We start from the raw sequence: 11,022 nt of genomic DNA on the forward strand, positions 1-11,022 counted from the left end.
TTAAAACATTTTGAGTACATACAGTATCAAGAACAACAATTTCACAAGATTTGTAGTAGACATAACAATGTAACAAGCATCAGATTAGATACTGAATTGCAAGGTTAAAGGAAGTCAATGTTAGTTGTTCAAGAACACTTTACATCCATAAAGGAATCATGCCCTAGTGGTGTTAAAACAGTGGAGCAGACAGAAAGCGTCCAGCGCTGATGTTTTATGAATGTTTAAATATCTGAATCGCTCTTCATTTAAGGGTTGAGTGGCACAGAAGACGCTGTCATTGGAAGCTGGTTGCTTATATTCATTCGCTGTCGTGTTTGACAACGTAACATTCCAGTGATGGCTCTCCTGAACCTGCAGTTAACAAATACAACTTATTAGGAAGGAAAGAAAAGGAAAGAAAGTGACAAGAAAGATGGGACAAGGAGGTCTTACTTTTTGTTGGCGATGACATAGATGCAAGGATTGTAAAAGGTGGAGGACTTGGCGAAGAGTGGGGCAATTATGGCCATTGGTGCTGGAATCTTTTTGGGGTCACCAAACGATGCCCACAAACACACAATCGAATATGGAGACCAGGCAGCCAGGAACATCACTATCATTATAATGGACATCTATAAAACAATTGAGGATTCAAGTTAAATGAAACCAGTGAGCACACAAAACCAGTCAAGCAGTGTATATTAGCATTATTTAGTCTATTGTATTTATGTTTTGATTCAGGGGCTGTTTACACATAAAAATTAGAAATGTTGCTATGGCTACTTATCGAAATAAAAAAAGTTTAAATGCTAAAATTACTAAAACTAAAAATGAAATATAAATTAAAGCTAAATAGAAACATTTTATAAAAACAAAATTACTAAACTTGAACTGAAATTAAAATGAAAACATTGTTTACACAAGACGGTTTCTTTACACTAGAAACTATACTTTGTATACGTTTTGGCCGTTCATTTGCACAACAATGGCATTTTGGGTGCCTGAACATGCAACCTTTTGAAAAGGGGTTACAAATTGCAAGTTTTTGAAAACAATGCAGTTATTAGTTTGTGTAAACTACAAGAATGCAAATTTGTGAAAGTAGTGAAGCCATGCGCATGTGTAGTTTTTCTTTACAAAGTGACATTGCCAACTACTGGCCTGGCAGCATAATACATTCTCTTTAGTCATTACGCAGATCCATGTATCATTTTGACAACTTTATTGTCTGTACGCAAAAAAACGCAAAAGATAAAACTTTTCCGTTTTAGTACATCGTTGTCGTGTAAACGTACCCTAAGAATTTATTTTTACGGTATGTTTACACGACAACGATGTGTAAAAAAAAAAAAAAAAAGATGACAATGCTGTACGATCCTCATTGTTTGCACAGATCCACAAAAACAACTAAAAATGCTGTATTATTCATGCCAGGTCAGTTGCCGGCGATGTCACTTAAAATCACAAAAAAAAAAAAATATGCGCCTATACACTAAACACATAATATGCATGTAACGCGCATGACTTCACTGTTTTCACAAATTCATGTTTTTTATAGTTTATAAGGAGCCACATGACATGCAAGAAAAAAAATCTAATCGTGCGCACAATTTACTAATTCGTTCCCTCAATTTACTAAATCGTGCGCACAATTTACTAAAACTTGCACACGATTTACTATTTTGTTCCCTCGATTTAAAAATCATGTGCATGATCTATAAAACAAGGGAACGAAATAGTAAATCGTGCGCACGTTTTAGTACATCGAGGGAATTAATTAATAAACCGTGCACATGATTTAGCCTACTATTTTTTTTCCTGCATTTCATGTCTAGGGCTCCATAAGTTTACACAGAGATGACAACGGTATCATTTTCAAAAATGTGCACTTTATTATCAATTTTCAAAAGTTTCCCTTTTTTTTAGGCTCCCAAAATGCTGTTGTCATATAAATGAACGGCCAAAATGCATAAAAAGTTTTCAGTTTATAGTTGAAAACAGTCTCGTGTTTCATGTTTTCATTTTAATTTCAGTTCAAGTTTAGTCATTTTATTATGTTTTCATAAAATATTTCTATTTAGCTTTAATTTATATTTATTTCAGTTTTAGCTTTAGTAATTTTAGTAGGCTACTGAAACTTATTTTGTTTAATTAAGTTACCAAGGCAATATTTCTAATTTTCATTTAAGGTTTTTAAGTTAAAAATGTTCATCTATTATTTATGTTTTATTTTATTTTAGCTTTATTTAAATTAATTAAACAGATTTTTAATGCTGTAAAGTATTTTCCTGCATCATATGTCTCCCCAAAATCAAATAAATAAATAAAAAATGTAAATAAAATGAAATAAAATTTATTTTAAATAAAATATTGTTACATTCACCCTCATGTGAATGGGATTTTATGGCATAAAAAAAAAAAAAAAAAAAAAACTTGCTTGCCTTAGTGACATCCATCTGGTCAGACCAATCCATGTCGATGCTGTCTAAGCAGTTACTAACTTTGAACCTCTTCACTGTAACCGAGACGTTGTAGTAGCAGTAGAACATGACCGACAGTGGAATGATGAAGTTGACAATGATTACAGTCATTGTGTAGGACACAAAAGATCTAAAATCAAACAGGATTAGTTCCACTTGTAATCCCCTCTCCACTTTTAAGATCACAATCTGAAGGAAAAAGCTTTACAGAGTGGTAAAACTGATAAAAGACTGGTGTCTTCACTCACGCGTCATTGTTTCTCCAGTTGATGGTGCATGTGGCTCCTGTGGGGTCAGGGGCATATCCTGCCCAACCAATGATGGGCATGGCTGACCAAAACACAGCATTCAGCCAAGCAGCCACAATTAGAAGCGTGTATGATAATGTTGACAGCTTCTGTCCTGTAACAAACAAACATGAATAGATTTCCTACAGCATTTGGCACAAATGACATTCATTAGTGGTTCAGCTGTATGGACAGATTCATACCTACGTCAGGTCGACATATGGTAAGGTATCGGTCAATGGCAACCACAGTGAGCAGCCCAATACTGGCCATTCCGAAGAATATATTCAGGGCAGCATAGATCTGTAACAGAGGCAGCGAGTAATGTTGTTTACATGTAAGAAAGTAGGTTCTAGCGGAATTAAGCAAGGTGTGCTTTATACTAGATTTTAAAAAGTTTTTATTTTTTTTATTTTTTTTTTTCTGGGACACATCATTGACCTCAAACAATGCTACTTAGGGACTGTTTACACGACACCATTTTCAACTAAATACAGAATTATGCGTTTTGGCCATTCATTTACACGACAATGGCATTTTGGGGGGCTGAAAACGCATACACAAGGGTCAGCGTACAGTGCGTGTGACGTGAAATTCGTCATCAGAAGAGTATGCAAGTACTGTACGCGCACCACCGGATTCGCATGTAAAAAAATTTTTTGCAGTAATTAGTTTGTCCACAAGGTGGCAACCGTGCCCTGGGGGCATCGATTCACAAGGAAGTCAAAGAAAACCTGCATAAACCTGTAAACCCAGGGCTTAAAGGGTAGGCATTCACATATCGCGCCTTTTGCATGCTCAAGTTCGTTATTTCAAATGTAGGTGCGTGACAAGCGTTCTCAAAATAGAAACGATGCACATGCGGGTGCGATAGCGTTTTCCAGGCACAGCTAGATGAAAAATTCTCAACTTTTCAGAATGCCACAAGCGCACCGCAGGTCACATGACAAGAACCAACCGATCATCTTCAGCTTTTCCGTAACAACATCGAAAGCTCAGCCGAACAGCTGGTCATAGCTGTATAAGGCGGGTTTTTATTTCTCAAATCCATAAATATATCTAGTAGTAGAGCTAATGCAAGGGCTAGAAATCAATGAATCCTTTGCTGAAACTTCCTCGTTGTTGTGGAGAGCGCAGTTCATGGTGGCATAGGAGCGCAAGCTCTTTGGAACAATGGAGAGTTTCCACATATTTTTAGATGCAATGTGAACGGCCCCTAAAAGAATGCTTATGTGCGCAGGCGCGTATCTTTCTTTACAAAGTGACATTGCCAACTACTGGCCTGGCATAATAATACAGCGTTTTTAGTCATTTTCAGAGATCCGTTTTAAAGGGTTAGTTCACCCAAAAATGAAAATTTCTGTCATTAATTACTCACCCTCATGTCGTTCTACACCCATAAGACCTTTGTTCATCTTCAGAACACAAATTATGATATTTTTGATGAAATCCGATGGCTCAGTGAGGCCTTCATTGACAGCAAGATAATTAACACCTTCAGATGCCCAGAAAGCTACTAAAAACATATTTAAAACATGTGACTACAGTGGTTCAACTTTATTGTTATGAAGCGACGAGAATACTTTTGTGCACCAAAATACAAAATAACGACTTTTTTCAACAATATCTAGTGATGGGCGATTTCAAAACACTGCTTCATGAAGCTTTACAAATCTTTTGTTTCGAATCAGTGGTTTGGAGCATGTATCAAACTGCCAAAGTCACATGATTTCAGTAAACGAGGCTTCGTTACATCATTAGTGTTTAAAACTTTTCAGAATTTCAATAGTTCACGTGACTTTGGTAGTTTGATACACGCTCCAAACCACTGATTCAAAACAAATATTCATAAAGCTTCATGAAGCAGTGTTTTGAAATCGTGGAAATTGTGGAATAAAGTCGTTATTTTGTTTTGTTTTTTGGCACACAAAAAGTATTCTCGTTGCTTCATAAAATTAAGGTTGAATCACATTAGTCACATGACCTGTTTTAAATACGTCTTTAGTAGCTTTCTGGGCATCTGAAAGTGTTCATTATCTTGCTGTCAATGGTGGCCTCACTGAGCCATTGGATTTTATCAAAAATATCTTAATTTGTGTTCTGAAGATGAACGAAGGTCTTACAGGTGTAGAACGACATGAGAGTGAGTAATTAATGACAGAATTTTAATTTGGGGTGAACTAACCCTTTAACTGGATCATCTGTACAAAAGAAAATCTTTTCCAATTTTAGTACATCGTTGTCGTGTAAACGTACCCTTAGCTGTTACTATATTCACAATTTTGCTTAATTATACAATCAAAATGACTTTGTGTTTGCTGATGCGTTGTTTTGTCTAAAAATGGAGTAGGAGGTGCACACCTGGCAGCCCATGTATCCAAATTTCCAGCTCCCGTGCAGGTCCGAGGCTGCTGACATGGGGTAACCAATACCGGCTACGCCAATGTCAGTGAAAGCCAGATTAATGATGATAGCATTTGTGGCAGTGCGCAACTCTCTGAACTTCACAAACATCAGCAGCACCACAATGTTACTAGACAGACTGACCACTCCTGCCACGAGAGAGAGAAAGGAGGTTAAGACATCTGTGGACGTTGTCTCACACATATTTCATGTCCTTTCAAAACATTTCCCGTTTTCAGTTTCCCATTTTACACACACCCCTGCTGGTTACCTCACACGCCTGGCTGAATCTATAAATGTCAGTTTCAAGAAATGTTTAAAACATTGTGTTGAATCTATTAAGCCTACCCAGCTAACAAAAATAGCATATATTCTAAGAATGTTTTGTTAACGTTCCCATTAAGTTATGAAAACGTTATTTATGAATGTTCCCTGAAAATTTCCAGGTTTTAAAAATGTTTTATTCTTGGTTTTCCGAGAGTTAAGGGAACATTCCATTTTTTAATTTTGAAAACATTATGGGAACATTACTTTTTAATGTTCTCATACATTCTGAAATAAGCAGTAGCTAATGTTTAATGAACGTCTAGGACCCGTTTACACTTGTGCGTTTTCACTTTAAAACGCATAAAGGTGCGGTCACACTGCACTTTTCGTTCCATTGACTTCCATTCAAACGCATGCGAATGCGTCAGACCGGAAACACGGCGTGTGTCTCAATCAGCTCCCTAGTTCAGTAGTCAGGGCACTGATCAGGGTATCAGCCACATTCACTTTCATTATATACTGATTCACGACCTAGGGAGCTAGGGAGCTGATTGAGACACAGGGACAAGCTCGTGCGAAAAATTCCGCATTTCGCTGCGTTCCAAAGTTCAAGTTTGGTGAACTCTGACCTGCGAATTCGCATCACGTGAAGACGTGCGACCAGTAGAAGATCGATTCGTCACGGCATGACCTCTTGCCTGAATTAAAAGAATTATATTTTTGCAGTAAAGTCGAGTAGGTTCTATATTTTTACATTTTGAATGTATTACTTTAAGTTATGTGTTGAATTCGTGTTTATAAAAAAGACAATGTAGACAGTGACATATCACGACCGTTACAGCATTCGAAAAAATGTCGCACATTCAAAGTCTAGTGTAACCGCGGCTTAAGTTTTGCTACGGTTACGCCTGTCGTTTACACTACGCCAGCACTTTCGAACCTCGAAAACGGAGACTTTTGAAGACGCTGCAGACCCCGTAGTTTGAAAACGCCGGGGTTGCGTTTCAGTATAAACAGACCAAAACAGAGAAAAGGATGGCGTAGCTGCCCACGTTCACTCTGCGTATCCTTGATGACCATGTAAACTATCACACAGAGACTGAACCAAAGTCCCTTTAACAAAAGTCATTTCACTCGGCGGCCATCTTTGAAACGTCTCTCGGGAAACATCAAATTCTCTAAAGCTGTTTGCCAAGCTTTCGATTCAATTTCATATTTGAAATCACCAGAGAAATCTGACAAAACTGTCTCATGAATTTTGTTTCTAAACGCTCGAATCATGACAAAAAACTATTTTTTCAGGCTGGATCAAGCTAATGGGGTAACCAATCTCTTGTGAATCTTTTCTGAGGCGTGCCTCTGACTGAGCTTCTAACTGCCGCTACAGTGACGCGATGACTTTACCAATTGGTGATTGGCTCTTATTTTTGAAGGCGGGACTTATTCTGCCATATCGCATGTTGCACTTTCTCCTCCCATTCAGAACAGTACGAGTGAAGCGTCTTGTGTTGTTCTATATTCATTAGGTGCGTCCCAATTCACGTACTTGTGTACTATTCTATGACGTTTTTAAGTATAAATAGTGCGAGTAGTGCGTTCACACTTAAAATTCCAAAAACAAAAAGTACACTTTGAATACCCGGATAATGCACTAAATTAACGGAAAAAACGAAGTGTGGAATGTTGGACACTTCATGCACTCAACTGTTTAATGACAAAATAACCTTATACAATTCACGCACTACATGGATGTGTGCATACTGCATAAGTACATAGTGAATAATTGCATAGTGTATAATGCATAATTTGGGACGCAACTTTTGACTGAACTGCAATCTTTGCTGGCTTTGTTGTATTTTTTAGCAGCAGTTAAACCAAAGACTAGAGAATAACACAAGACGGATCACTAGTATTATTAAGAATGGGAGAAAGTGCAATGCGCAAAATGGCGGAATAAGTCCCGTCTTAGATATAATAAGAGCCAACTGTCGATTGGTAAAGTCATCGCGTCAGTGCAGCGGTCGTTTGAAACCCCAGTTCCTATAGAAAAATGCCTTTTTTTTCTGGCGATTACAAATATGAAATTTAATTGAAAGCTTGGCGAACAGCTTTAGAGAATGTGATGTTTCCCCATTTGAAGAGATAGGAGCTGCATTTGGATGCCCGAGAGGCGTTTCAAAGATGGCCGCCGAGTGAAATGACTTGTCTTAAAGGCACTTTGATTAAACTGCATTTTTTTAATTCTGCAGCTGCCTACATGCGCAAGATGCAACTGTTTACACTTGTACGCGCAGTGTGCATGAACATGCTTTTTCGGCCTTGTAGTGTAGAGACCATTTCTGAAACGCTGTGGAAACGCCAGTGTAGACGAGGATCGCTTTCCTTTTAAAACGCCATTTTAAAACAAAAAAGTACTAGTGTAAATGGGGCCTAACATTTAACAAACAATGTTCGTCTAAAAAAAACATTAGACGAACGTCCAACTAAAACATTTTAGAAAAACGTTCCATGAACAATAAATAACATTTTGAGAACATTATTAAAGATCACATAACTTTGAACCAATTAATGTTCCATTTTTATTACTGGACGAAAGATTGATCATAACTTTGAGAGAACCATGCCATAACATTAGACAAACGTCCAACTAAAATGTTTAAAAAATGTTTCACGATCAATGTCCCTAAGTAACGTTTTTTTGACTGTGAACTAATGTTCTATTAACCTTACTGGAAGAACGTTGCCAAAACATTAGACAAACGTCCAACTAAAAAAAAAAAAAAAAGTTAGTAAGTTCCATGATTGAAGTATAAGTATCATTTTCGAAAGAAATTTTGAAAGAACGTTGCCAAACCGTCTGACAACGTTCTGAGAATGTTCCCTGTTTGCTGGGTAGGCCACAAAAGTAAGGCAATTCTTGGTTTACTAAACTCTTACTTAATGAGAAGATATGCCAATTCAAAAACTTGATAATTATTATAATATTAACTTGATAAATATTAAATGTTATTTAAAAATTTCAGTTCATTTATAGCTTGCTAACATCAAATACAAAAACACAATCTCTTCTCTTTACCTGCTGTGATGAGGTATGCAGCCACAATATTGTGTTCTGTCTGTGAGAAAGCGCTCTTTTCATCGTATACATTCTCAGCAGAAGCGTTCAGAAATCGAGCTGTCATCTCTTCGTCACACATGATTATATATACTGTAGGCTATATACACCACTCAGGCTTCAGTTCTGACTAACATTCACATCTGTTCAAACAAAATCATGCAGCTTGAGAAAATCTGAAGTCCAGATCCCCCTGTCCTACCTAGAAAGAGATCATAAAAGTGTGTGTGCGCTCAGGGGCTGTAGAAGGTTACGGGGTGACTGAGGGAACGAAGGGCTGGATTATGTTCACTAATTATGTTTTCTGCTTGGTTTGTGAGGACTGAAGAAACCGTTGTTTCAGTGCTAATCCGCACATGAAAGCTTCTCATTCTATGCAATAGAAAAGCTTTATTGGAATGTGGAGTACAAGTCAGTAGCATATTTCACCATTAAAAACAACAAAATGGCAGAAATATATTGATGAGCAGAAATATATTGATAAGCATAATTAAATAGTTCAAACATTTAGCTGACTAGTGTTAAAAAATTGTTTTTGCAGAGAAGTAAAACACATCTGCAGTATCTATCAGTATTATTGTTATTTCAAGAATGTTATTACATCACCTTTGGATTAAACAGCTTGTTTAAGATGAAGTGGAGCTTGCCTATTACTAAATACCAAAGTATCATTGTTATAACAGATTTAATAATAATAATAAAATTATAATACATATATGTGTGTTTGTGTGTGTGTGTGTGTGTGTGTGTGTGTGTGTGTGTGTGTGTGTGTGTGTGAAATATGATGATCAGAAAGTGACATACAACACATAACAAAACTCAACCCCCCTTTTTTCTTAGTGTGAAGAACATTTTATTTATATAAAATACTAAATTTACAACAATACATATTATTATTGTTACTGTATTATTAACATTTTATTACAATAATAACATTTTCGGCAATTTACAATTTTTTCTGCAAATTTAACGGCATTTCGAAATAAAATCCAAGGCCAAATGATTTATATCTAAAGGCAAGATAATTTATATATCACAGTATTTCAAGTGCTTTTACACAATAATGTGCTAATAAAGAAACAAATAAACACAGTTAGGCTGTATTAAATGTGGACTGAATGGAAAGAAAAAATTGGTAATGCTTTACTGCCTTAATGCATTATAAAAGTATTTTACTATACTATCTGTCTATCTGGCCAAGAAGTATAAAACAACCCCCTAGAATATCTTAGCAACCTCATAGCAACACCTTAGCAACCACCCAGAGTACCCTAGCAACTGCATAGCAACAATCTAGCTACCACCCAGAATACCTTAGCAACCGCATAGCAACACCTTAGCAACCAACCCGAGTACCCTAGCAACTGCATAGCAACACCACAGCCACCACTCAGAATACCAAAGCAACCGCAAAGCAGCACCATAGCAACCACTCAGAATACCTTAGAAACCGCATAGCAACACCCTAGCAACCACCCTGAGTACCCTAGCAACCACATACCAACACCCTAGGAACCACCCAAAATACCTTAGCAACTGCATAGCAACACCATAGCAACCACTCAGAATACCTTAACAACCACATAGCAACACCCTAGCAACCACTCAGAATACCTTAGCAACCACATAGCAACACCATAGCAACCACCCAGAATACCTTAGAAACCGCAGAGCAACACCCTAGCAACCACCCCGAGTACCCTAGCAACTGCATACCAACACCCTAGGAACCACCCAAAATACCTTAGCAACTGCATAGCAACAACATAGCAACCACTCAGAATGCCTTAACAACCACATAGCAACACCCTAGCAACCACTCAGATTACCAAAGCAACCGCAAAGCAGCACCTTAGCAACCACTGCGAGTATCCTAGCAACTGCATACCAACCCCCTAGGAACCACCTAAAATTCCTTAGCAACCGCATAGCAACACCTTAGCAACCACCCCGAGTACCCTGACTCTATCTATCTATCTATCTATCTATCTATCTATCTATCTATCTATCTATCTATCTATCTATCTATCTATCAAAACTACTAAACTAAAACTTAAACGTTCAAACTCAAACTTTCTGGACCGGCTTTTTTCAAGCCAACTTAAAGTTTGTCTCGACAACCTTTTTTTTTATCTAGTTATGCCTTGTAATGCACCTTATAATGCACTGTATGCTCTCATGAATAATTCTAACTACAGTTATAATAGTCTACGTTATAATATACCTTTAGAAAGTATATAATGCATTAAAACACGACAAACAATTTCATATGTAACAACGCATCTGTGAATATTATCATGCATTTTAACTTTGCTTACAATTATTTATGAAAAGATAATAACGTACATTCTGAATACCTTTATAAGGCTTTAAGTAAAGTGTTACCAAAATTTTAAGATAAAATGACTATATACTTTAACTTAAAACAATCCATTTATATATAAAGGGCTGAAGATAAACACTCTACTAACATCAAAACCCCAAATGC

The 11,022-nt window shown here is 36.9% G+C and overlaps 1 protein-coding gene across 5 annotated transcripts; it reads right to left on the reverse strand.

Moving 5' to 3' along the window:
* Positions 1 to 24: 24 nt before the first annotated feature.
* rrh (retinal pigment epithelium-derived rhodopsin homolog) lies at positions 25 to 8,758 on the reverse strand. 5 transcript variants are annotated; one of them, XM_048204120.1, is made up of 7 exons: positions 8,496 to 8,758; positions 5,111 to 5,301; positions 2,953 to 3,052; positions 2,711 to 2,864; positions 2,424 to 2,592; positions 436 to 614; positions 25 to 354 (listed from the first exon to the last, which is right to left on the reverse strand). In XM_048204120.1, exons 1-7 carry the CDS (start codon positions 8,614 to 8,616, stop codon positions 249 to 251), a joined length of 1,020 nt encoding a protein of 339 aa, XP_048060077.1. In that variant the 5' UTR covers positions 8,617 to 8,758; the 3' UTR covers positions 25 to 248. The 5 variants fall into 5 exon arrangements, with proteins under 5 accessions (XP_048060077.1, XP_048060079.1, XP_048060078.1 ...); XM_048204122.1 differs by lacking the exon at positions 8,496 to 8,758 and adding an exon at positions 6,824 to 7,008 and having other exon boundaries at positions 27 to 354; XM_048204121.1 differs by lacking the exon at positions 8,496 to 8,758 and adding an exon at positions 6,439 to 6,766 and having other exon boundaries at positions 27 to 354.
* Between the last annotated feature and the right edge of the window lie 2,264 nt (positions 8,759 to 11,022).

This window comes from Megalobrama amblycephala, linkage group LG10, assembly GCF_018812025.1.
Source record: "Megalobrama amblycephala isolate DHTTF-2021 linkage group LG10, ASM1881202v1, whole genome shotgun sequence".
Lineage (NCBI taxonomy): Eukaryota > Metazoa > Chordata > Actinopteri > Cypriniformes > Xenocyprididae > Megalobrama > Megalobrama amblycephala.